The 26,949-nt window shown below is 54.0% G+C and overlaps 7 protein-coding genes across 7 annotated transcripts; 5 read left to right on the plus strand and 2 right to left on the minus strand.

Annotated features, from left to right (window-relative positions):
- Positions 1-331: 331 nt before the first annotated feature.
- PODANS_7_2870 (uncharacterized protein) lies at positions 332-2,263 on the plus strand (the record flags this gene model as incomplete). The annotated part of the gene is made up of 1 exon (XM_001907697.1): positions 332-2,263. The coding sequence occupies one exon, from the start codon at positions 332-334 to the stop codon at positions 2,261-2,263; it is 1,932 nt and encodes a 643-aa protein (XP_001907732.1).
- Positions 2,264-5,279: 3,016 nt separating this feature from the next.
- Positions 5,280-7,211, plus strand: PODANS_7_2860 (uncharacterized protein; the record flags this gene model as incomplete). The annotated part of the gene is made up of 1 exon (XM_001907698.1): positions 5,280-7,211. A coding segment is annotated over one exon (1,932 nt), but the record flags the coding sequence as incomplete, so codon positions are not given.
- Positions 7,212-7,865: 654 nt separating this feature from the next.
- On the minus strand, positions 7,866-9,143 carry PODANS_7_2850 (uncharacterized protein; the record flags this gene model as incomplete). The annotated part of the gene is made up of 1 exon (XM_001907699.1): positions 7,866-9,143. One exon carries the CDS (start codon positions 9,141-9,143, stop codon positions 7,866-7,868), a length of 1,278 nt encoding a protein of 425 aa, XP_001907734.1.
- Positions 9,144-11,749: 2,606 nt separating this feature from the next.
- PODANS_7_2840 (uncharacterized protein) lies at positions 11,750-12,658 on the plus strand (the record flags this gene model as incomplete). The annotated part of the gene is made up of 1 exon (XM_001907700.1): positions 11,750-12,658. The coding sequence occupies one exon, from the start codon at positions 11,750-11,752 to the stop codon at positions 12,656-12,658; it is 909 nt and encodes a 302-aa protein (XP_001907735.1).
- A 719-nt stretch (positions 12,659-13,377) lies between these two features.
- Positions 13,378-15,051, plus strand: PODANS_7_2830 (uncharacterized protein; the record flags this gene model as incomplete). The annotated part of the gene is made up of 1 exon (XM_001907701.1): positions 13,378-15,051. The coding sequence occupies one exon, from the start codon at positions 13,378-13,380 to the stop codon at positions 15,049-15,051; it is 1,674 nt and encodes a 557-aa protein (XP_001907736.1).
- A 558-nt stretch (positions 15,052-15,609) lies between these two features.
- Positions 15,610-17,724, minus strand: PODANS_7_2820 (uncharacterized protein; the record flags this gene model as incomplete). Its single annotated transcript, XM_001907702.1, has 1 exon — positions 15,610-17,724. One exon carries the CDS (start codon positions 17,722-17,724, stop codon positions 15,610-15,612), a length of 2,115 nt encoding a protein of 704 aa, XP_001907737.1.
- A 5,906-nt stretch (positions 17,725-23,630) lies between these two features.
- Positions 23,631-25,019, plus strand: PODANS_7_2810 (uncharacterized protein; the record flags this gene model as incomplete). Its single annotated transcript, XM_001907703.1, has 3 exons — positions 23,631-23,777; positions 23,862-24,435; positions 24,691-25,019. The coding sequence occupies 3 exons, from the start codon at positions 23,631-23,633 to the stop codon at positions 25,017-25,019; spliced, it is 1,050 nt and encodes a 349-aa protein (XP_001907738.1).
- Positions 25,020-26,949: the final 1,930 nt, after the last annotated feature.

The following is a 26,949-nucleotide window of genomic DNA, read 5'->3' on the forward strand; positions in this document are numbered from 1 at the left end:
AATACATGAGTTTTTCTCGACTACAATGCCATTCTTAGCCCACACCACCACCATGCCTTTGATGCTATAGTCTAGCAAGTTTCATGTCCTCGTCTTTGTGCCAGGTATAAGTCCTGTGTGTTGCTGTGCATATAATAGTCGACTACTCCCCCCAGACAACTCGATTGTATTCGCCTCATATCATTTGTTTCTCTCCATTCTTTTCGTATATTCAAGGGATCTTGAGGCGCAGCTTCTTGTGCTTTTCGAAATCCTCATCATCATCAACTAGAACACTCTCTCAAGTATTGCAGGCGATACTTTTCACACTCGTACCCCATCAACCACCAAAATGGATACCACCCTCGGATCAGAGTATGGTCATGATGACCTCTTCTCCAACTACGTTGACGATGTCTATGACTCGATCTACCCGGACTTGGACTCATCGGAGACCACATCTCAACCTACTCTCACACTCCCGGAGGTTGCCCAGAACCCTCCCACCACTGAAACTGCTCAGCGGAACACTTTCATCTTTGGTTCCGATAACAACACCATCATTCAAAACACTGCTCAGCAGGTGTGGAACTCTAACGCCATGAATTCTTTCTACGATATCTTTAGGGCTCCCTCCCCGGTTTCTGGTAACACCCAAGACCTCGTCACTGAAACCCCCGCAACTCAAAACCTCATGGGCCCTCAAAACAAACCTCGAACCTTGTCGGACAAGCTTCGCCAGGGCAAGAAGATCATTCTCAGCTGCAGGAACGACGGAAAGGTCAAGAACGAGGACCCTGCCGACATCTACGAGAAGCCCCCCACTGTTCAAGCCTGGGGCCCTCTTATCAAGCACGCTAGGGTTACTGAACATCTCTTTGAGTACTGCAGGTATTACGTCGAGTTGAATCCGGCCAAGCGATTCACCCAGGATGAACTCATCCTCTTCATGAAGGGTACTGAGTGCCCCAACCCGGAGAGAAAACTCACCCTTTGGATCCAGAACTCACCTTCTCAGGTCAACGGCCGGTACGCCATGGGCGGTAACTCCGCTAAGTGCCGGTATAAGCATTGTCCCGGTAAGTTCACCATCTGGAAGGGTTTTCTCCGAATTGCCTTTGATGAGTTCTCCGACAAGACCGGTCTCCATCTCGATCCCTTTCACAATGCAGGCTACATGCATCTTCACTGCTTTGAAAAGATTTTTGATCTTGCCTACCTTATTCACTACGGCGCTGCCCAGTATGGATTTCAAATCAAGCCCGATGTGCGGACCTTCCCCATCGAGTCCAGAAATCCCATGTCTCTACTCCGCGATCACCCCCAGATGCTCAATGCCTACTATCAATGGCTGCGGGACAACAAGCAGCGCTGTGATCTACTCTTTATGGCACAGGCTGATCATGACGGCTTCCATATCCCTAGCCCACCTTCTCACCACACTACCCTCGGGTACAAGCTCACCATGTACCACCTTTCCCATGAGGTATCGCACAGGGTGAATATGCGTGAGAACCGCGGTGGTGCACACATTGGTATTCACAAGGGTAACCTGGAACGTTTCATGCACATCAAAGCCAAGATGCGGGATGGAAAAAACAACGTCAACAAGCGGCGGTCCCATGATGATGACAAGGAGGAGGAGGAAAGCGACACTCAGGATAGCATTACTTACAACCCTAGGCCTACCAAGAGGCCTAGGGGTCGCAAGGTTGCTTCCATCGACACCTCCGTCGACTCTACTCCTACTCCGGTCAACATCCCCTTCAACACTGACCTCAACACCAACCCCATTGTCATGGGTAACTTCAATTACCAGATCCCTGACTTCAACATGATGGGGATGGAGATGGGGATGGGGAATCTCACCGGCTTCCCGCTCAACTTCAACACCTACCCGGTCATTACTAACCCACAGCAGCGCATCCTTCCTACCACCACAATTTCCCCCACCACCCTCCAATCCCCCGGACCTCGCACGCGCCTTAGAAGCCGTCAGATGTCCACCTCCCTCGTCGGCTTCCTCAACACCCACCCCAATCTCACCCTTACTCAAGCCCAGGAGATCGGTGCGGCCATCGCCGACGAGCCCTCTTACATCCAGGACAATATCCTCTCGGCTGTTCAGCCTGAGACGGCCAACACCCTCCTGCGGGATGGGATTGTCCCGGAGGTGGAGAGCAAGATCAAGAAGCTGAATAAAAGGCAGCTGAAGGATCTGGAGAGGGTGATTGAGAGGATTGAGAAGAATGGAAATATGACGAGGGCTTCGAGTATGTGGTAGTTCCACATCTCTTACTCCATCTTCTTTCCCCATTTTTTCTCACACAAATCTCTCTTTCGTTGTACTCTCAATGGGTTGTGGTAGGTTGTAGATCGTAGCACAGACGAAAAAAATGGCCACGTAAACGTAGAAAAAAACGGATACGGATATATATACATAATGGTATTGGAAAATAATAATGTTTAATAGTCTTTTATAATTTTGTTCAGACAACTGCTCATGTGGAAATGTGAATTAACTTGCCGTCCCCTTGCCCTTGTAGTTAGGACCTTTGATGATAGAGTGTACTACTTACTTACTGTCTTACCTACCTACCTACGGCCAGCTGTGTAGCTCGAGATGAAGCAGCATATTCGTGGTCCCTGGTTTCATGTGAGGCTAAGGGTGCCAGCCAGTACACACTCACACAACACCACTCGGTGAGCTTGATATGCCGTGACTTTCCAACCCCTCAGTAGTCATGACACCCATTGGGTTTTTTTTTGGTTGAATATTGTCAGATTGTTCGGGGAACACTGGTTCGATCATGTTGGACAATCCGAATGGGTCGACATATTCGCTGTCTGGAGAAGAAGGCTGGACAAATCGGAGATCCCACTGCTTGACTCTGATCGATGCCCCCTGTTTTTTACACTGTAGATAATGCAAAATATGAGGGAGGACATATCGCACTATTGAATGTTGCCTTGGCCGGTGAGAGCGAGAAGCCCCTCGTTGATCGGGGTGCGCATGTGGCGTCACAATTTGCTTGGATGGGATGTTGACAAACTCGGTCACATGCAGACTGGGTATCTATCTACCTAGCCAAGGTGTAAAAATGTATCACAGATAATATCGTAACTTTCACCTCGATCGAGCGGCATGGGATGCACCAGGAGAACGAGATGTGGGCGGTTGAATGAATGCAGAGGACCCGCCGCCTTGCATCGGGAATGCAGCCCCCCCAACCCTCTCCCACCAACGGCATCCCCGAAGACAACCCCCCGCCATGCCATACACACCCCGGGCCTTCCATTCAACGTCACCACCACCGATCGAGCTCCCCCGGAATCTTCCAACGTCGTCCTCCAAGGCGCTAGTCGACGATAACGACACCCCTGAAACCTGGATAGACATTCGGATTCGTAAGGCGAAACGGGACACGGATTATAAGATCGAGCCCTGAATTCCCGGCTGCCACTAGCTCCCGCCCGCGTCCTGCCTGGACCGAAAGCCAAGTTTGCGCAACAATGGAGGGGCATAGGGAAACTTTGTTGCCTTGCCAGAGCGGCCTCGCCGGCAGGTGAAAGAACTTAGGAACCCTCCTCTTCCCACCGGGGCGCGCTGAATACCTGCGGTAGGGTAGGTACCAATTGGGAAGTCCCATCCCGTTTTCTATAATAGTCCGATGGACCTCTCTCTCCTCTTACAATTAATCATCTTGGACTCTACACCTCATTCTCGATCAACACTCAAACTCGCCCGCCCCCATTGCAGCAATACCTACCGTCGTGCCGCCGTCGAGCATTTGGACCTACTACTGCAGGGGAACGGCAGAGGCCAGCCCCAAAGAAACGTCTGCGGTTTGGGAACAAGCGGCCTGTTCCTCAAAAAAGCCACGGCACTGGAACGGCGCCATTCGAGAAAAGCTTCTCTGTCTGCGCTCCAACATAAAACGGTCCCTCGCCTTCCACGGCCAATTCATTTTCCCTAGAAGACTTCCATTGTCTTGTCCGATATACAAGCTACAAGTTCAGGGGGTTAAGAAAAGGGTATTGTCTTACCCACCGGGTTCAGCTCTCCAAAAACCCACCCGAGACCCAACCTACCTTACAGCAGCACCATCTCACCGGACCTGGCTTCCTGCATTGCAGCAGGGGAATCCCGCATTACCTTTTCCCACCCCCCAACCACCTTACGGTGTCATCCTATCGCATCGCATCGCCACCAGCAGCAGCACACACGCTCAGCGAACAAACGGTCGCGGAATTCCCGATTGCTACACACAATCTATCTGCTGGTTCCTCGCATCCTGGATCCTGGGATTCACAGGCCAGGCAGGCAGGCAAAAGCCACTCGCACTGCGACCTACCCTTCTCTGATCTCTATCTACACACGCCCACCAACCCGCCGCATAAACACCGGAGAGGTATCCGATCTCCCGACCTGAATCATTGTCGTATCTTCCAGGTTCCTTCTTACCACACAGCGTGCCAGCAAAGCCGAGCTGATGGGGGGCGGAGGAGGAACTGATGTCGCAAATGGGGAGGAGGCTGTTGTTTCTGCCACGCACAACAACACCAATGCTGGAGATGATGCAGCACAGCAACAACAACAACCTGCGCTGCATGTCATTGTTCTTGTGAGTTGGTTATTCCTATTGTCTTCATCATCATATCTGGAGTTTTCTCTTTGGTCTTCCTTTTCCTTCAGTTTGTTTTTATTTTATTTTTATACTCCTCTTTCCCTCACCCATGTCTTGGCCGATCTTACCTCCGGTTGCCGGTCGTCAACCTTGTCCAGCTTCGGGGGGGTCCACTGAAGGAAGTTCAGCTCCACACGATTAAACTGGCTGGACCCCACCAACATTCAGCCCACCAAGACCGCCTGCCCCTCCCCCTCCCTCTCTGAAGGGTAAATCTCATGCACCTACCCGCGACCCCCTCCCCCGTCCAGGGCAGTCTCTGTTCTCGAACAAGCCAACAAAGACCACGGAGAGAACAAAGCCACAGGCACAGATGTTGTTGTCTGGTTCAGTCTGTGTTGCGTCATGGAACACCCCATGACTCTTGGGCCAGTGACAAAGAATGCTTTGTCGTTCCATCTTACCTCGCTGATCCAGCTTGGTCTCAGCGCGGTGGTGGCTTGCTCGATTCCACTCTGTCGGGTCGCTGGGGTTGTTGGGCCATGAAGACATGTTGCGGCTTCTAGACTGGTCTTTTTTTTTTTTTTTTTCTACGTCTTCTATACTGTTTACTTTTTTGTCTTTCATGCTTGTGCAAATGTAAATAATAGCTAATATGTGTTTTGTACGTAGGGCTCGGGAGGCGGGCCGTTCGAAAATAATGTCACCTCGTTCTTAGTACGGTCTGTCTCGTCAAAATGGGGCAGGAGTTCGGTTGTTGCTTTTGATGCTGGTGTTCATCTGGGGGCTATCGCGAAGATATTGGAGGACACCCAACCAATGACGTTGACAAAGGAGTCGCTTCCACATACTCTGACTACCGGTCCTTTTGCCGGACTCGAGATCAATAATGTCAGCCCCAAGGCGAACGCCCTTGATATTGTGCAGGACTTGGTCGAGACCTATGTCATCAGCCACCCGCACCTGGACCACATTGCTGGGTTGGTCGTCAACACTGCTGGCATGCGCCGACCCAAGAGGCTAGCCGGTCTTCCAGTGACGATAGAGGGGTTCAAGAAACACATTTTCAACAATATCATCTGGCCAAATTTGAGCGACGAGAACAACGGCCACGGGCTGATTACTTACATGAGGCTGGTGGAGGGTGGCTCTCCAGCTCTCGGGGAGGGGGACACCAGAGGCTATCTCGAGATAGGGGATGGCCTAGCCATCAAAGTCTTCAGCGTCAGCCACGGCCACTGTGTAGAGAAACACAGCCACCGAGGCAGCACAACCAGCATGCGACACGGCAGCTTCGACGCCTCTTCCCTCGGCCCGGCGTCGTTCGATCTCAGAGGTAGCATGTCCGGCCGCCGCTCCCCCAGCAGGTCAATAGCCCTAGGCCTCAACCACCCCGGCACGAGCATCTCCCTCCCGCCATTCATCCAGCTCCAACAACAAGAACGCGCCCAATCAGTCGCCCCCGGCCGAACCTCTTCCCTGTCTGACCGACTCCCCCTCGAAGAATCCTACTGCGTCTACGACAGCTCGGCCTACTTCTTCCAGCACGTCCCCACCGGAAGGGAAATCCTCATGTTTGGCGACGTCGAGCCCGACAGCGAAAGCCTCACGCCCCGCAACCTATTCGTCTGGCAGATTGCCGCGCCCAAGATCGCGGCGGGGAAATTAACAGCCATTTTTATCGAGTGCAGTTATGACAACTCTGTCACCCGGGACAGGTTATACGGCCACCTGGCACCGAGATATCTCGCCGAAGAAATGACGGCTCTGGCAAAGGAGGTTTTGGCAGCGAAAAACGCGCCCCCTGCACCACCACCACCACCGCAGACATACCCTTCTTCTCGAAGACCAAGCCATGCTTCTGTCATGCCTAAATCCCGAAGGACAAGCCACGCGGAGAATGTGCTCTATCCTCAGAGCAGAAGGGGTAGCATAACCAGTGCCCCGGCTGCCGACAACAAAAAACGGAAGAGGGAAGCCAGTGGTGCTTCGGGATTGGAAGATGGGGCGAGCATACAGCTGTCCAAAAGAAAAAGTACACCCCAGCCGCAGGTCAAAACGGAGGGGACGGGGGCGGGGAATACAAAGCAGCCGGAAAAGGAGGACCATCCCATATCACCGAGGACGGTGCAGCCTAATCGTCGGGCTGTAGATGGCACCGTTCCACAAGATTACTTTTTGCAGGGTGGGAATAATCAGGGGGGTGGAAACCAACCACCTACACCGCACCTGGCGACCCCAACGGGGGAGTTGAGCTTGTCGGACGTCGAACCTGCTGGTGTCCGACCCCCCCAGGAGGATGTCAACATGCAGGAGGGCCCGGCGACGCCGCTGAGCAACGACCCCTATGCTACACTGACCGAGTCGGTAGAAGGAGATGGCGACGACGAAAACCAAGACAAGGAGATGATGGAAGAGGAGAATGAGCTGAGAGGGCTGTTGAGGGGGTTGAAGGTGGTGATTATACATGTCAAGGACAAGTTGGGGGAGGACGGGGTGGAGGCGAGGGAGGTTATACAAGAGGAACTGAGGGAGGTGGAGAGGGGGTTGGGGTTGGGGTGTGAGTTTGTTGTCTGTAGGCAGGGGGATAGTTTGTTTTTATAGGTATGATGTGATGATATGTATGAGGGATGAATGGTACTGATGGGTTTGATTATAATGGCAAATCATGATGGAATTTTGCAAACGTAAAGATGTATTACGGGATATGTGGTGATGATCCGGGTGAGCGGGGGATCATCACTGTGTCTGCTTGCGCTTCCCTCCTCTTGGCAATTTTACATGATACCCATTCTTCATTGGGTTTTGGAGGTTTCAATCGGGAGGGGAGGAGGGTAGGTTACTTTGTGCAATATTGTACAACATTGTTTTCAACATGTCTTTCCACGTTATAATGCAAAATGGGATTGAAGTAAATATAAATAATATACTAGGTATATATTAATAAAGTAGGTAGGCACTAAATATCCAAAGGTAACCAACCTCTTCCCCCCACCGGATATGTCAGATGATGATGATGATGATAATAATAATATGACTAAAAAACAATGCTTTGTTCCGCCCCTGTTTTGTGCCGTCCGTTGACCCCAACCAATCCTAACCTCCCCTGTTTGTTTATCTCGTGTGAATCACAAAAGATCTCGACAATATAAATAACCTCCCGAAACGCCTTTGCAATGGTATAATCCCCCCTCTTCCCTTTCCCCCAACCTTATTACTTTTGATATCCCCTTATCCCGCCAGGTTCCAAATCCAAAATTACCTACCTTCTGCTGTCCCCTCCCCCTTTTCCATCTCCATCTCCCTCCTCCTCTTCTCCCTCGCCTTCGCCTTCTGCTCCATAAACAACCTCATGTCCGCATCCGAAAACAAATCCGCCGAAATCAGCACCTTCTGCTCCGCCACCACCATCCCCGCCCCCGCCCCCGCCCCCCTCCTCCCAGATGAAGAGTCCTGCTGCTGCACGCTGTAGACCTGGAACGGCAGCTGGGGTGCCTCGCCCGGGAGCTCAACCTGCGTCATGGGGTGGAATTCGGGGTAGTACCCGTCCTTTGTGGGGGGTAGTTCCGCTCCGGCTTGGGGTTCGGGCATGTTGCGGATGGCTCCCTTGGTCATGGCTTCGAACTCGATCTGGGAGGCATAAGGGGGGAGGCCGCCTACGGGTGAGGAGGCGCCGAGGAGGGGGGATTCGTCCCAGGAGAATTGGCGTTCGTGGTGGTGGTGGTGGTAATCGTTTCGGTCGTGGTTTTGTTCTGATACCTCGGCGATCGCGGGGACTTGGTAGGGGGGCTGCTGTTCTGGGTAGTTTGGTTCGTGGTAGGTTTGCTCTTGGTAGCGGCGGTTGATCATGGTGTCGTCTGGGGGGACGGTGGGGGAGACCACTTGTGGGGTTGGTGTTACTCGGTTGGGACCATAAGATGTGACGGCGTTGGGCGACACAGTATGTCGCGGTGGGGAGGGGTGCGGATGTGGTAGTTGTTCGGGTATTGATGATGGCCTGGGTGGGACTGCTGCTGGTGCCGGGGCCGGGATGCTGTAGCCCGTGTAATTGGGATATTCTGGGAAATCAGGCACGATCGGCATTACTGGTACCACCGGGACGGCTGCTATGCTGTCTGGTGAGCTGTGGGGAGAGGTCCTCCTCTCTAGTTCTATTACTCGTGGTGTAGGTCGTGGTAATGTTGGGGTAACGGGGTTAGGGCCGTATGAGATGACCGGGGGGATGGCTGTGTTGTGTTGTGATTTCAGACGAGCAGCGGCGAGTTCATCTGCCTCCATGCTTCGTTCCTGCGGCGGCGACCAGTAGCTGTTTTGGTGGGGTGCTGTCGGCGAGTGATGGCCGTTTGTTGGTGAGTGAGAGTGGCTGGTGAGAGAATGTAGCGAGCGAACATCTTCGTATCCCATCGACCCCGGAAACCCATCGTAGACCGGCTGTATGGGAAACAGTGCCTCTTCGTCCGACCTTGCCGACACTATCGAGGGCGCGCCAGGACTGCGCTTCTCCGGTTTCCTCCCCTTGCCACGTTCATGATCCATGATGGCACCGAGGTGATCGGCATCCTGGCCTCGGCGACGGCGCCTGAAGAATACCATGGCGATAACGGCGACAATGGCGACGCAGATAAGGCTGATGCCAATGCCGATACCAGCTTTGGCTCCAGAGCTGAGACTGTCTCCCCCGGCCTGGGGTTCCGAAGGCTCTGAGACGACGGTTGTGGGGGCCGTCGAGGTTGTTTCTGCTCGAAGCTGCAGATGTTTCTGCCGGCGGGTCGTTGTAGTTGTCCGTCTCGGCGCGGCGGGTACGGGTACTGGCGTCGATATCGAGACTATCGGCGAAGTGCCGGTCGCTGGGCGCTGATTCGTCAAGACCACAAACCTATCGCTAACGTCTCCACAATCCCCAGACTCTGAGGTGAGCTCGAACCAGCAGGGAGCGTTTATGGAGGAAAAGTTCAGTTGAAGGCGAGCGGAGCCGTTGAACGGGCTGGCATGGCGGGTGCTGAGCTCTGAAGGGGTGGTACAAATATCGCATCAGTCAGCAACCCGGCAGTGGTGACAGCAGGCGTGCAGAAGGGGGCAAGCCACTATCGAGAAGTAGGGGGGAAGTGCTGTGCTTGGCACCTCAGCCCGAGAGAGAGAGAAAGGAAGTGGTGGGGTGAGAGACTCGAAAGGAGATGGAAGTGGAAAGAAACAACTGACTCTGGACGGCTGCTTTGCCGTCTTGACCTCCACACCAACACGACAGAGTGGGATTGGCAAGGGTGGACCGGTACGAGACGGTCAGGATGTCGAGATGGTAGAAGAAGTCGAGATTCTTGGGAAAGAGAAAGTCGGCTCCGCACTTGTTCGCGGTCGTTGCGGAAGCGGGTGCGCTTGCGACGGCGCCGCCGCCAGGTCCAGAAGCTGCTGTCAGCAGACTCGGGCTTCTCGCTAGGATGGTGTCCGCCGTCGCCGTCGCCGTCGCCATCGCCATCACGGCCGAGGAGCCAGGAAGGAGAGGCGAGATTATGGTTTCAAAAGACACATTTGCAACAGGATCACGCAAATAGCAGCAAACAAACACTTTGGTGGAGAGAGTGACGCCCAAAAGAGACACAAGAATCAGAGGAATACCCGACAAAAGAAGAAGGACAGGGGAGGGGTGCTGTAGTCTGGGTGGTCGGTGTTCTGAAGGGAAGGAAAGCCGGGTGACAGGCCGTCGATGGGCTGAAGAACAGCGGGATGGGATTGGATGGCAGCAGCCAAGACCGCCCCCAATCTCTCGGGACCCCGTCCGGCTGCCCTACGAAGCACAGAAGACCATCGCGATGCCACCCCAGCGGGCTGTTGGTACTTGGTCTTCGGTCTTGGTTCTCTTGCTTGTTTCTGCGGCAGTTCCTTGAAGACAAATGCTGCGCGCCGCCATCTCGCTTGCCCTGCCCACTGCGACTCCGTGTTCGTTGCAGTGTTGATGCGCCCAAGATGCCCCAACCAGTCAAGACGCTGCCCGGGGCCCAGCCTTTGGAGAGACAAGTGTATCAGCCCCGACCCGCGTCTCGTCTCGTCTCGTCCTGGTGAGGTCTGCCAGGGCCTCCGAATGGTGGTGTGATTCTTGGGGCGAGGCTCTGTGCCGGCTACTTGCATGCCACAGTGTTACAACTTCGTGATGGCGAGGCTTTCTTGCTCTGCATGTCTTGCCGTCTCTCCACAGCCAGCTCGTGAGAACTGTATGCCCATCATATCATAGAAAAGTGAGACCGAGAGATCTTGCCGTACCTTGTCTGACAGAATCTGTAAGTGAGGGTGCCAACAAAAGCCAACGTGCGCTTCTCACTTCGCCCTGAGCCATATTTAGCTTAACGGTTCTCCACCGACGCTCGCGTGGGGCGCATAGCGTCCAACCGGGACAAGGGTGATTGGATGGTTGAGCGCGTGGGATTTCAGCTGAATGATCGAAACCTCAAACAGTCTCCCCGAGAGGAGAAGATATGCGCATGGCTTGATGACCCCATCACAGCACCTGGAGCCAGGAGGCATGGCAAATTCCCGGTCCGAAGGCCGCGCCCATGGCCGGGGCAGCCCGCTCCGTGCGGGTCCTCCCAGAATCCTCGCTGTCGTACAAAATGGATGATGAATGGACTGCCGAAAATATCAGACATCTTCCTGCAAGAACAAAACGTGGTCAGCTTATTCCGGGCACCTGACGTCAATTGGTTCCCGACTTTTTCTTTGAGATCTGACACGGTCAGCCCTATAGCTGCTGCCATCCGGCCCACTTCTCGTTGCCTGGCGTCCGGGGCATTCAGCATTGCCAGGTCTACACATGGCTGGCTGATGACAAAGAGTCCGTAGTTGTAGACATATACATCCATGTTGAACTTTGGCAGAACACTGACTGCCAGCATCCTATGTCGACGTGCTTGTGTAAGCCGGGTCCCTTGGCCCGCCGCCTCCACATCTTCCGGCCCTCATTCCGCCTTCCGTTACCCGATGACAAGCGCAGCTATCATTATCGCCGACGACCCCTCCCCCACCTTGTGCCGGCATCAACGCCGATATCAACATCACCACCAGTGACCCTATTTACATCCGCACCAACCCCGGGTTTTTACTACAGGTCTTTCCGAACAGTAAGCCCTATACTCGGTAAACAACAGCCCACCATGGCCGCCGAAAACACCTCCAACTGGGAGTCCAAAATCCAACGTAACCCTCACCCCGACTTCAAAGCCGTTGAAGCCTCCCGCCCCCCCTTTGACACCACCAAAACCTTTTCCTATACCCAAACCCCCCAGCCCTCCTGGACATTTGGTGCTGGCGCCAACCACCTCTCCACCCGACAAGACAAAGAGAAACCCCACCGCCAAATCGACCCCTACTCCCCCACCCGCCCAGCCCACCTCAACTACAAACTCCTCATCTCAGCCATCGTCCCCCGCCCCATCGCCTTCGTCTCAACAGTCTCCCCCGATGGCAAAGTAACCAACCTCGCCCCCTTCAGTTACTTCACCGTCATCTCCCACGACCCCCCTCTCTTCATCATCGGCTTTGCCTCCTCCCTGGTGAACCCTGACCCCACCAAAGCAAAGGACACCCTCCGCCAGCTTGACGAAGTAAAAGAGTGCACCATCAACATCATTTCTGAAAGCTTCCTCGAGGCGGCGAATTCCACCGCCATCAACGCGCCGTACGGGGTGTCAGAGTGGGATGTTAGCGGTCTGACGCCCGTGTATGATTGCGAGCATGTCAAGGCGCCGAGGGTGAAGGAGGCGGTTTTCAGCATTGAGGGCAAGTTGGAGAGTCTGAGGGGGTTTGAGAGCAAGAGCACGCCTGGGAAGGTGAGCAGTACCATGGCGGTGGTTGAGGGTGTCAAGTTCTGGGCGAGGGAGGATGCGATCAATGAGGAGGGGAGTTTGCTGGATATTGAGGTTTTGAGGCCGATAAGCAGGTTGGGCGGGATCACCTATGGGAGGGTGACGGAGGGCGTGGAGCTGCCGAGGCCGGATTTTGCGAAAGATCTTGGGGGGCACGAGGGGGCGGCCAAGTTGGAGAGGAGGGAGCAGGTGAACTGAGGATGAGTCGAGTATAAACGGGTATATAGACATTGATAAGATGTTAGATCATGTTTGGCATAGATTATGTGAATGCATAAAAGGCCCACCTGGTCGATGGCGCCTTCCCTGGTTGTGTGGTAGAAGGGGGTTCCTTCCTCAGTCTAATGAATGTGAGTTGTTCCTGCCGTAAGTATACAAATGCCACCCACCCTACGAGACTGGGAAGGTTCGGGCCCAAGTCCTTCTGATGTCGTCGATATAGGTATTCACAACAGATGTTTTAACAAAGTCATCTCATCCGTAAGCTACACATATCTTGTTCACTTTCGTTGCCGACATCAATATATCTTCCTTCGTTTATTGACATCATCTACCACCACTCGTTATCATCCGTCCACCTGCCAATCAGGCATTGGACACCCATCTTCGCCGGGAACACTCGTTTTGCCAGCATGACATCCACCCCCAACACTCACCACGGCGTTCCTCCTTCTTCCTCATCCACGCCAGTCTTACAAGCTCCAGCAACCGAGAAGAAAGCCCCCCTTCCTCCACTCCCTCCACCTCGCCAGCACCAACCCCCACCTCAACTCTTCACTTGCACATTTTGCTAGCGGCTCTCCTCCCCTTCGCCTTGGAATTCAAAACCTCACGTTCTCGGCTCCTCGGCCCGTTTAGCATGCCACGCCTGCTACATAGCCATCACCAACCTGGCAATATGCTGGGTCTGCAACGAAATGGTCTTCCGCGGGGAGGACTGTGTCAGCTTGGGGTGGTGCTTCTGGCACAAGGCATGCTACGGGTGTTTATTCTGCGGGTGCAAGAATGTGGTCAGGGGAACACCGCTCAAGGAATGGTTTGAGGACGATGGAACTGGAGAGGAGGACAAGGCGAAGGAGGTGGACACGGTACCGATGTGTATCAACTGTTTGGTTGATGTGCAAGATCAGCAGGGTGCAGAGGGAGAACAAGTGAGCGAGGCCGAGGTGGTGCAGAAGGCGCTGAGAAAGGTGGAGAGGGCCGAGGGGGATAATGGGCTGGCGAGGGGTAGGTGGGAGGGGTTGAGAAAGGGGTATAATGAGAAGAAGATTCATTTGCATAGGCGGGTCAATGAGGAGGGGGCAAGGTCGGATTTTGATGAGGGAGGTGATCAGGGGAATGACCAGACGACTATTTACGTGTCGCTGTCTGACCCGCTGGGAGAGATATCGTTTCGACCGAGTCCGACAAAAGGGATTCCGTCTTTCTTGCAGCCTTCGCCCGCCTCGCCGGTTCAGTCTTCTCATCAAGTTCCTGTCCCAACGCAGCAAGAGTCCCGGATCAGGCGCCACAATGTCCGTTCGTACTCTTCGAGGGTCAGCAACAACTCCCACGCATCCACCGTCCGTCTCGAAGATCGGTATTTCTCTACTTCGGATAGCAACAGAACGCAGTACCCTCACAGCGAGATGTCAGAGGTGCCTTCACTCCAAAACACACCACCCACAAGCAGCCCACGACGATTTATCCACCGCGGTGCACCATTCGTCTCTAACCAGACTCTCCCCTCCTCGCCCATCCAAAGAGAAGCAGCCCCCCAGGACAGCCTGTCACACAACTCAACCACGTTCTCCTCATACGAAACCCCCCCAGAGTACCCTTCTTCCCCCGTCTCATCATCAGGCCGACAAAGCCAAAGTTTAGGAGCTGACGACCCCTTCACTAAGATCGACTCGAGGATGAACCGAGCCACCTCCTACAACCTATTCCCTACAGCATCACACACAGGCGTGACATCGACACGACAGTACTCCTCCTACCATTCCCTCCGTTCAAACCCATCCGCGAGAGTAGAACCCCCCGTGATGTCGATCCACATCCACCAAACCAACCCAAGGATGTCAACCGAGTATCTCCAGCCCCAGCGGCAAGCTCACCAGTCGAGGTCATCACCACAGTTGCAGCCACCACCAGCGCTGTCGATCACGCCAATCAACACCCCACCGGCACCTGTTGTTCTTATTGGGAATAACACAACACCCACTAACAACCCCAAACAGGGTTTCCTCCGGCGGACAGTCTCTGGAAGAAAACGACAAAAGTTTCCTCGAGGAGAGGATGAAGAGGCACGGATGGCAAAAATTGGCACAGGGAAGAATGGTAGCCTGGCTACCGCGCCAGCAGTGAAAGCAGAGCCCAGCGCTGGACGGGTTCAAACCCCGGAGATGGTGGCCACCACCGCCACCACCGTCACCACCACAAGAGGTCACCAAGAAATAGGGCAGACGATCCCTATCGGTGCCCTTGAGGGAAGAGATGAGAAAAAGGGGGGAAGCGGCGGTAGTGGTGGTAGTGGCAGCGGGAATGGGGGGAGCAGTCGCAAGAGGAGAAGTGTACAAGCCGACCTTTTGAGGAGGTTTTTTGGACGATGACTCAAACAACTGATAGAGATATGAGTAGGTATCAAGACAACGCATAACTACATCTCCAATGATGAAAAAGCAGCAGCTCGTGCAAAAAATAGCTCTCAAGTTGATAATCCTACAGAACTCCCATGCTCATCCGACAAGCCCAATCCCCAGCCTATTAACGCCATTTTCCCCCCTTCTTCATATGAAAAATTTCTCCCGTTGTCCCGAAGGCCGCCGCTGCCGCCGCCTTAAACTCCCCTCAAATGATGACGTGTAATGTATCGTTACAAGTGAATATAAAAAAGCAACCCAGATAACTTATGCACCTTTCCCACTCCCCTAATAATACCAGTATCAACTCCCAAGGAAGCTTTTCTTCGTCAAGGCTAACTAAGAATGTGGTGTCACCCACAACGCCCAAAGCTCCCCCGTATCGAAAAGCCACCGACTGCCCTATCCCAACAATATGCTTCATCACCGGCAGCAAACGCCAAGTGATTGACATGGCAACACAAGGCCAAGTGGGAGTGTCTTTACTTCCTCACCTTTGGCCTCGACAAAGCCTGCAACCGACTAAGACTAATCCCACCCCCCGTAAGTCTTCTTCTTCATCGGGCTCGGCGTCCCGGGCGCGCGACCAGGCAAAGCCGCCATCTTCCTAGGACTAGCACTTTGCATCCCCGTCTTCTTCGCGCTCGCGGCAACCAGCCTCGGAGCAAGCAACGCATCCCCCTCGGGAACATGCTTCCTCTTCTTGGCCGCCCTATCCGCCGCCTCTCGCTCCGCTTCTTCCTCCTCCTCATCCGACGTAACCCGATGTCGCTTCTTGTTCGTCATGCCATGAGGCAGAGCGACAAACACCGTGCGCGGGGCTTCATTCTCCTTGTTTGAAACCGTCGTCGACGATGAAGTGCGGGGGAAGCTGCCGGGCATGTTCTCCGTGGGCAGAATAGATGGGCGGACGGGGCGGATGCTAGCTTGCCCGGGGGAGGAGCCGAATGAAGAGGATGGACCGCCGAAGCTGATGGTGTGGTCGCCTCGGAAGGAGAATGTGCCTGGGACGGATGGCTCGGCGGAGGGGGCCTTGGTTTCGGTGGGCACGTCTGGGAGGGGGCGGACGGTGGAGAGGTCGGGGTAAGACACATCCTCGGCGCTCTGCTCAGCCAGGACGCCGTCCAACGATGGGTAGTGGACCTCTCCAAGTGGCTGCCTGACAGCGGGAATGGGGACGCCAGACTTGACCGGCGATGGAGAGTTCTGAGCCATCGCAGCATGTTGAGTGTCGGGGGTGAAAGCCACACGAGTGAGCTTGCGGGCAGGGGTGGTCATGGGGACTGGAGGAAGCTCCTTTTCCAGACGAGGAGGGGCTGGTGTCTTGGAACCAAGAGCAGAGGGCATCGGAATAGTGCTTTTAGGCTTCGCAGTACTGGCCTGGGGGCGGCGGAAAAGAGACTTGACCTGCTCGAAGCGGCTCTTGGGGGTCTTGACCTCGACGGCCACCTCGGGACTCTTGGGCTCGGCTGTCGAAACAGCTGCCTTGGGGCTCTTGAGATCATCAGTGGTAAAAAGCACTGCCTTTGAGCTTTTGACCTCAACCGTCTTCGTCGTCTCCTCCTCAACGGCCGCAATGTTGCTCGTCGTGGCAGACTTGATGAGACCGCCCAGCGCAGGCTTGGAGGGTGAACGCAGAAGCGAGCCACGTACAGGGGTCTTGGCAATGGTGCTGCACGATCGAGCAAGCGAAGATTTGGTTGGGGTCATCAACGATGCAAGATTAGATTTGGACCGAGGTAGGGCCATGTTAGAAGACGACTTAGGCATCGGAATTGCGCTCGCATCTCGTGAAATTGGACGCTTCGTCGTGGCATCGTCCTCGATATGCTGACGAGCACGCTTGATAGGAGACTCGACCTCCTCAACACGCTGATTGGCCTTGAGAATCGTCGAGACTGGAGTGGACTGCTTAGAACGAGCATGCTCGGGTTCGTCGAGATTGGCCTTGGATTGGCTGCGCTTGACGCCTTGTTTGAGTGGTGTAATGCGGCTCGACTGGGCTCTGAAGGCTGAGGGATGGTTCGCGATCGAGTCCATTTTCTTGAACTCGTTCATATGGGCTGAGCTGAAACGGCCGGCCTTGCCTTTGGCAGTAGCAATTTTGCGATTGTTAATCTGCTCTTCTTCGGCCTTCTCTGCCTCGCGCTGGGCGGCCAACTCGACTTTGATTTTGGCGGCCTGATCGCGGATTTGGTCCATCATGCGCTGAGCCTCAGGCCCGAGTTTCATATCTAAGTGACCGGGTTGTCTGAATGTAAAAGAGGAAGATGGGACTGCAATCTTGGTGGGTGTAGATTGAATGGCGCCGGGAAGTGCATCGCTGCGAGAAGAAGTGGGCTTGACAATGTCGGTGAAGCCTAGACGCAGACCGGACGAAGGTGGCGCCATGGTCGGATGGTATTTGGCAGGATGCATTTCTGTGGCAGGAGGTTTAATGCGAGAAACCTTGCCAGCTGGTGTCGCGGGCAGCTTGGTAGGAGTTGGGGCGGGAGCTGGGGCTGGGGACGCAACGACAGCATCAATGTTTTGAACCGCGGCACTCTCGGCGGGAGTGTCATCTCGCTCGGCGACGGCAGCTAGGACTGGTTCCTCATGGGACGGCTTCATCGCCTGAAGTTGCGAAGCACGGGTTAGCGGCATTGTCGTCGAATTTTGGCATGTTTGTCTTTGTTTGTTTACTTACCCTTTGGGCGCTCGCCAGGCGCGCTGAACGGCGGGCCATGATGTCGGAAGTTCGCTGCGATGGCGGTGCAATGCAGGGGAAATGCGGTCGAAGAAACAGCTATTCTGACAATTTGTCGGTGTTGGAATGTTGGTGGAGAGATGGAAATGATGTCAGGTTGAAGACGCGACAAGGGAAGAGGTGCGACTGTGCCAGCGATGTCTGGTGGGGTGATAATTTTGATTCGCTGGCAGGCCGTTGAAGTAAACAAACCCTTTGATTTTGTGGGCCCGTGTCACCGGCGTGAGGTGAGTTCGTGGCACAGACCAACTGCTCCCGACTCCCGACAGTTTGGCACTCGATCAGACTTCCTAAACTCGACGCATACTCGGCTGCACACGAACACTATCGATACTCAACTTAACTCTCCTGAAGCTCAACGACAGTCTATGGCCCCACAGCTACCACCGAAGCCGGCAGTAATCATCGCCTTGCTACTCGAGAAGCAAACAATTTGATTATTCCCCTCAGAGCTTACCCTCCGGCCGGCGCTCCCAAGCCCAGGACAGAGCCAAGTGCCAGAGTCGATATATCCCTCCGCAGCGAGATATCTCGGCCAGAGGTAATATCCAGCTGGTCAAACAACACATCCTTCTCTCGAAGAACCTATATACTGTGGTCTTGAGCATTCCGTTTTTCACCGTCTCGAACCCTCACCATGCCCACAGGCCCTCTCAAAAGACACTTTCACCGTTGACGGCACCGTTTGGAAGCTGATACAAGATGTGGTTCCCCAACTGCGGGTATCTTCACCATCGGATCTGGGACCTGCATGGAAGCCCTGATTGATCTTCTTTTCGTCGACGTGCAGACGATAGCTGCGAGAAATATATGTGGTTGAAACACCACTAACCCCCACGGCCAAAGAATCGATACTGATGAGCGCAAATTTATCGATCAGCTGCGCCATGATTGGAGCTCGACGTCTTGGAACTGCTGGGCGACTGCATCATCACCGGCACCTGTCAGATCGAATTTCCCAGGATACCGAGTTGAGAAAATGCCGCACCCAGGAAATTGCATCAATCTGGTGCCCCAGACGAGGCTCGAGACGGGGTACGCGACGTTGAAGTCGTCGATATCAGAGGCGGACGAGCGGGGTGTTGTCTAGGGAGGTCTAATTAGCAGCGGGGGGCGTGGGCTCGACAGGGTGTATGCAAAAGGACGCTTGCCCGCCAAAAACTGCCACCACCACCAACTTTTTTTTCCAGAATACAGAATAACCCGAAGCCCTAACCATAAACCGAATCTAACCACTAACACTAAACATAACCCGTACCCTAACTACTAACTCTAACTCTAACCATCGCTCGCAAGCTCGCGATTTGGAAGGCAGAAAATGGCAGCTTGTTGTCGAGCGCGCGTGCGCCAGTGGTGGAGTGATGGCCCGTGCCAGGCCTGTTGGGCGTGAGCGTAGTCAATAACCCCCTCCCAGTAATTAGACCTCACTAGAAAACACGACGAGGGGTGGTGAACTGGTTGTGGCTGACCCCCACCACCACTGCTCTCCGGTACTGGTGGCGCCACAAGACGCTAGAAACATTCCAGAAGGCGTAGAAGTTGCTTCTCAGTCACATTGCCCGATGCGGTCGACAAGTCCAGACCAATGAGCTTCTCATCCCGCCATCCCATGCGAAGCCTCGATGAAGAATGTCCGGCATCTGCATGTCGACCATCTGGTGATTCATGAAAGAAGAAATTCTCGCTCTTCACCACCCCTCTAACCGGCCTTCTGGGCGTTCGGTCTCTCTGCCAGCAAGACGAGTATCGGACCAGGGACGAACACTGGTACAACTCTGTTGAACCTGTACAGGCGGTATCGGTCTCAAGATGGAAGTGCGGACTTACAGAATCTCTCGCGATACTCAGGGTTGAGAGTCCTCAGTCCACTCACTGTATGGCTGCCCTCGTATAGGCCTCCGTGAAGCGGATCCTTCCGTGCAAGTTGATGTCATGGGAGGTGAACCTCACCACCAAGAACACCTCATCGGCCGGTGAGCCAAGGATCGATGAGCTCCTCGGAGATGCACAAAACTCGATGCCTTGGGCGTTGATCCAGCGCCAACAACCCCGCCCCGCATGTCTGGGCACTCGATGGACTCGGGTAATCACCCCCCCTGTTGCTAGCTACTTTGAGCTTGTTTAGACGAGGCTTGTCGAAAGACAAGTTGACGACCCCAAAAAAAGCCAAGTCGAATGGTGCAACTTTGCAAGAGAATCATCGCGGCACTGCTCAGCTGTGATCAAAGACAAAACATCTCGGTTTTGGGGGATCACAATTTCTCATCTCAAGCAGAAGCATTCGGGCAAGAGGTGTCGTCGGAGGATGCCGTCTCTTAACTCTCGGCGGTCGCCAGCTTTCCCGTCCAGGCCGTGCGTTGCGGAGCGGCGGCGGAGGCGTGAGGAGTTCAGGGATGGCTGCCAGGGGTGGCTGGGGGCCAAAGTGGAGGGCGCGGCGGGTGCATCACTCTGAAAAAGGCTTTCTTTTTCCAGTGGTTGAAGGAAACGTCACTGGAACGTCGACCAAACGCAACCGCAAACGCTGAAGCTCCCACTGCTCCCCGAACACCGAGAACAGAATCTCGAAAGCCTTCTGGTTGGATGACTGCCGACATTTTAATCTATCGATCTCACAGCGCCTGAGCATACTTGAGCTGCCCCTCCAGTCTATTGGAAGCACAAGCCGTCACCAAATATGCTCACGAGCCGCAAAAGTTTTCGTGGCCTCATTGTCAACACCCAATAGGTGGTCTTGCAGCACCCGGCAAGCTGTTCAGCAACCCTCGCCAATGCCAATCTTGGAAACGTCCCATTTCCATATACAACATTGGTCTTAAATGGTCTTTCAAGTTCTTTTCTTTTCCTTCTTGCTAATCCTCAAAAAAAGTCTTCAAGATCGACGCTGGTAGGACTCTTTTCCACCGAAGTCCTTCGTCAATAGTGGTACGCGGGAGGTGTGTACCCCCCAGCGCTTGGGTTCCAGGCGGGAGGAACAGGTGGGTTGTGAACAGCGGGCTGTCTCGCTGGCTCAGGTGACTATAAAATTCTGGCGTTCTTGGTGTCTTGGCGAGGCGTCGTCAAGGAATCTGCCCCGCAGTTTAAACCCAGCCAATGTTGTTCCTGAACGCTGAACGACAGGCTGAGCATGTACCTGACAACCACCCCCAGAACAAGCCCAGTGCAACAGCAGTGGACGAAATCTCTGAAATGCCTCCACTTCCAGCCCCTCTCCACCATCGACAAGGAACACCGATGTCGGTGGCACAAAAGACTTGAAGTGGTGATGGCCTGCTGGGCAAAGCGCCTCTGGAAGGCACGGCATCCTCAGAACGCTGCCCTTTCTCGTGGTGAAGAGTGGTGGCATGTAACTGCAGCGTGACTATAAACCCGCATATGGCAGCTCGTGAGTTGTTCGAGACTCGTCAAGATCACGCTTCATGGCAGGGTTTTTAGCCCATCTCCTCCTCTTCACGGATTTCGGCGGCTCAAAGCTGTTGTGCTGGAGAGGAATAACTCGTACAAATACCAGCATGTCCCTATGATGTGAAGGTTGTGCCTGACACTCCTCTATTCACATGACAACACCATCATTGATCCAGATTATTTGATCCAGCCAAGGCCTGATATTCATCCCTCGACTTGACTACAATCTTGGCTTCAGTCTCAACCCACTCTGAGAAGTCTCCCCGGGCCCTCGCCAAGGCTGGCGATAGATCTCGGGCGGGCAATGAGACCGAACGGGCGAGGAGGCGAGTGGAATTGGTAAGCGGTAGGACTTTTGGGAGTCATTCAGTCATTCCAGAGTTTCCAAAAGGCAAAAGAGAGGGCAAAACGCTGAAGAGAAACGCTGGTAAACGCTGAAAACTCGAAACTCTGAGAAAGGGGGGAACTTTGACCTGTTATTGCCCGGTTGACCAGGTGCATGCAGGACCGCTGTGAGGGGAAAAGCCATGTTCCGTCGCAGACTAACGAACGATGGTGGTCGCTGACAGAAAGGGTCGCCTGTCAAATCTCAGATGACAGCTGGCGGACAGTGGTCCGAGCACCCTGTAAGGGTTCTGAAATGAGAGCCAGCTCTTTCTGTCACTTGCTGCGCAACAGGTTGCGTTCCAACAGAGCAGGGAGTCAAGTGACTTGTGGCCGAAGTACCTGGTTTTCATTAGTCACTTATAACAGGGTGTGCCACCCAGCCGGAAGAGAGTTCAGAGCAGAACGAACAACCCTCCTCTCTCTCAACTCAAGCTCACAGTTGAGCCTCTGACGACAATTGAACAAGACTGATTGAATCGACTGTTTATCCAAGACAGCCAGCCAACCAGGAACCATCCTCCAAGGGCTCAAAACAAGAGACCGGGACATCGCCTCCATTGCTTTAGGGGCAACCCCTCTTACAACCTCTTAAACAGCTCTGAACCAAGAGATCCCAAGAGCTCCCAAAGCAGTCCATCCCGGCTTTGTTCCTCGTGGCATCGTCTGCTACTTAGCCGCCATCTCTCCAGGGCCCAGAAGCTTGTCTGTCGATTGTCTTCACCGCACCCACCGGGCCGGGAACCTAGCAACTCTTGTTGAGACTTCACTTGTCCCCCAACGAATAGGATCCTGTCTTTGAGATCCCATCAAGGCCCACGGGGACAACTCCCATCTCCATACATCATCAGAAAGCCCAACGACAGCCAGCTCATCCTTCTCCAACAAGTTCAAGTTCCGTCCCGAGGCTCCAGCTGCAGGTCGACCAAATCGGTGTCTTCTTCTGTTGACGTTTCCAAGGCTTGAGTCTTGAGCGGATTCAGAGTGGATACTGGACGGCCCATCGGCTGATCGAGCAAGTTCCGTTGTGCGAAGAGGGGTGTGAAGCGAGCGAGGAGCCGGAAGTCGGACAACAACCTGGAAAGACACCAAAAAAGAATAAAAGCTGGTGCCAGTGCCAGCACACCCGACAACCAGCACGGCCGAGAAACAAAACACTAGTTGTCAAGAATTCGGAGCCAGATCAGGATCAGGAACAAATCGCAAAACGCAGGCGTCAGCGTGTGAGTGACGGCAGCCAATCTAGTCACGGCGTGGTCTTGGTCCAACGACAGAAACGCAGCGTGACCTGGTTCAACCCAGAACGGAGGTCGGGGCTGGGTGGAAGCACCTGGCTATTTGTCTCCGTGCAGGCCCAGAGTCCTAGCGGCGGTCTGCGGACCCCTCCCACCACCACCGGCATTAACATTACATAAAACCCTCCATTCTGCTCTTTTCTTGACACATACCCAACCTGTCAACGACCTTCTGCTTATCTCTGACCCTCCCGGAATCTCCCTCGACAATCTTGGTTTTGACACACGAAAATCTGGGGAATCCAACACCTCACTCAGCCTTACCTTATCGCTGGGACAGATACCACCGATACCAGATCCCCCCCGTTGAAACGAACGAACAACACCCGGTCCCAACCTGCCGGATCCCGCAAACCGTTTATTCCAGATGACGCACTGATTGGCGCCCTTCCCCGGCTTTTGTCGAACTGTCACTGCTGTCATCCCACCACCAAAAAGTCCAACAGAGTTTAGGTGTGCATCGCCTGGCATTCCCGCTGCAGCATAGCGCCCTACTGCTACTGCTTCGCCCCCGCCCAAAATCAGGTACATACTACCTCTTTATCATCTGTCTGATATCTCCTGCCTCGTCGAGATACCTTGGCCGACGCCTACCGAGCTGTCAGTGCGGCACGGCACCACCCCTATCGACGACAAGCTTTTTGGAGAAGAGCCAAGTAAGGTCTAACGCCTCTGTTATCTGCCTTAGCCACGAACCGGACAGCAAGGATATGTCCGATAAGATGTCTGTCGACAAGAAAGATCCACCCAAAAACGACCACAGTGAAGTAGAGTCCATGGCGTCCAGCCCGGAAGGAGAGGCGCCTCCAAACAACGCCCCGGCCCAAGCCGAGAACCAGCAGCCCAAGCGAAAAGGGGGTCGCAAACCTGTACGTACTCTTTTGTGCCCACATCGCCATGTGCTGTGGGTCACGTCTGATCTCATGACAAACGTGTACTAACCAGCAAAGTAGATCTATGCGACATCTGAGGAGAGAAAGCAGAGGAACCGTCAGGCCCAGGCTGCTTTTCGTGAGCGCAGAACCGAGTACATCAAGCAGCTCGAGGAGGCCATCCGCACCCATGAGCAAAACCTGGCTAACCTCCAGGCTGCCCATCGCCATGCTGCCGACGAGTGCCTGATGTTGCGCTACAAGAACTCGCTTCTTGAGCGGATTCTGCTGGAAAAGGGTATTGACGTGCAAGCGGAGCTGCGTGCTAAAACTGGCAGTCCGAATCTTGGGCCGACTCACATGCCCCAGAACCTGGTTCAGCCGCCTCCGATCCAACGTGCTATCCTGAACCGCCACCATGCTCGCCGGTCCAACTCCAGCATCGCCCCGAAACTGGAGCCGGGAGCCATCTCGCCGCTGCCTCCTCCGGTTCACTCTCACGTCTCGGCACTGTCGCCCAAGAGTCGACACACGCCCTCGTCCCACTCGGCCTCGCCCACGGCGACAACCTCGTTCGGGTCTCAGCATGCTGCCTCACCAGCAACCTCTGACCACATGAACGGCTCTGTTCGGCCCTCGATGGCGCCAGTCAATGGTATGAAGGCACCTCCGCCTCCTCATCTGGCCCCGATTCATGGTTTGCCAGGACCTCGCCAAATGCAAATACCCGGAATCCATCAGCCCACGAACCATGCGAGACAGAATGTGACGCAGAGTCCCGCCGCTTTCTACCCTACGCCATCGTTCCAGAATCATATTGAGCAGCTCGGCAAGTTGTCCCATCTCTTTTCTTTGTCCCCTCTTCGTCCTATAGAACTCTGTCGTCCTAGGTTTTAATATTTGAATACAGAACAGGAATATGATGCTGCAGCCGACATGATGGATGAAGGTCAGGAGGGTCCTGACACGCCCAACGGCGGCCCTGGACCCTACCCTGGTCAGCCCTACACTGGTGAGCCACAGCCCATGTCGCTATCATCGCCAGTCACGACGGGCCCCCCTGGGACCCAGGTCATTGCCGGCCAGTCGCCGATCGACAGCCCTGCTCACACCCAGCAGTCGGCATATCCATCGATGACGCAGCTGCTCGACCCTGGTTATGACTTTGATCCCTTCGGACTCAGTGCCAGCATGGCTTTCCCCACTCAGTTTTCGTTTGACACCAGCAACATGCGGTAGTCGCGGACTCCTCAGGTGACAGTGGTACGTTGGAGAGAGTTCACAGGTCATGGCTCAGCCCATGCCTCAAGACTCCGCTCTGGCGGTGTTCTCCTGTGGAGGGCCAAGCTATCGCTGAGGAGGTATTTTTTTATGGCTAAAGTCGGTCAGAGAAGGAAAAAGAAGGAGAGATGGAAACTTTCAGATGGTTCGGACCAGTTCACATCGGCACAGGCCCAACAAGAGGCTATTACGGCAAAGCGCGTTTTTTACGATACCCCGGAATCATTGCATTGAACAGCGGAACGACATTTTTCGAGACACCAGCCATTCATCCCGGTTCAGGAACACGATATCTGAGCCGCCGAATGACCGACGACGTGTTTGTTTTCTTTTCGGATTTTCTCATTATTGTTTCAAAAAGTATTACTGCCGGTTCTGGGTGCATTCGGTTTCAGAAAATCACACATCAACATCATACTCGCATATTTCGGAGAAAAAAAATAACTATACCCAGGACGGCGGGCGGCACCATTTGTTTTTATCAGCACATCTGTTCGGCGTCGAATTCTTGAGGACGCCTGAATCTCTTTTTTCTGGTTCATGAAAAAAAAAAGTTTTGCTCTTTACGAGGTGCATATAGGAAGGGATATTGGTACAGATTAGGATATACGACATACGACATGGACGACATAACAGCTACTTAATGGGTCCGCGGCTTATTACGACAGTCGCGGTAGGAAGAAGGATTGGGTGGTGGTCCGCGCGAGGAGAGGGAAGCATAGGCTTGGGCTGCTCGTGAGGGAGCTTTCGGGGTGTGTCATACTCGTATGGCATATGTCGGGATTATCTTTCATAGTTGCCTCGAATCTGTGGCCCTTTTCACGGAGGGAAAGTATGGCTTGGGGATGAAGGCCCCGTGTCGTCCGTCGGTCCGTTTTTTTACAATTCACCTCACTCAACCCCTCTTCAGCATTTTCCTCTTGGCCATGTTTCTTATTCCATGTGTCATGTTGCTTCATGTGTGATGGTTTTTGGTTTCCACTCTTCTCTGTTTCTTGTTTCAGGTGTGACCTTTCTGATCACAAAAGCGAGTGTTTGTTCTTGATGGACTTTTACAAGCAAGCAGAACATAAGGGTCAAAAGTTCAGAGGGAGGCTGCCACACATCTTATGTATTTTACAAACTTCTTCTCTCTTGCCGCCGGATGGATGACACGGGGTTGGAGGTAGGTCCCTCAACTCTCCTCGTTTTGAATCCGTTTCATTCCTATCCCACCCACTTGGGCTCTTTAGTAAAGGGTGCAGGCTGGGTACATAGCCAGAGTAAGATATATAATGATGAAAAGAAGTTAGCACAAGTTTTGTCAGGACTCAATGCTTGAGTCTGTTGTTGATCTCAGACATGTCTTGTTACAGAGAGTATTTATTCACTCAGGTACGAAGCTGAAGGCAACTAAGAACGCGGTATGTCTATGAGAAAGCTTCTAGCTGCAGTAGTATTGAGCTCATGCCACCAGACCAGTGGCTGGAGACGGGAAGTCAAACTCAAAATCTGCAACGGAACTATTACAACGAGATCGAAGCTCAACGCCACAAGCCACCAGACTGGAGCAGAGCAGTGTTTGGGCGGACATGTTTCTTTATGCGAACGGGGCGTTCCCTTTGTGATGATTTCCTGCGGGGATCACAACGGTTGCAGCGAGCAGCCAGCACCCGGCGGCAGCAACAGAAAGCAGCGCTGCCCTGCCCGGGCGCTGGGCGCGCAGTCTGCTGCAGAGCAAAGGCCAGGAAAAAGGAGCGGAACGGGAAGCCCTAACCGCAATAAACGAAAAGCGCACTGAATTTTCCAAAAAGGAAAAACACTCAGAGTGTGCGGCGGGCCACCCGGCGGTCCGTGCGGCAGCTCCCCCTCCTCCCTGGTGGCCAACCGATTGTACGCTTATGAATTT

This window comes from Podospora anserina, chromosome 7 (genome assembly GCF_000226545.1).
Source record: "Podospora anserina S mat+ genomic DNA chromosome 7, supercontig 1".
In the NCBI taxonomy this organism is placed as follows: Eukaryota; Fungi; Ascomycota; class Sordariomycetes; order Sordariales; family Podosporaceae; genus Podospora; species Podospora anserina.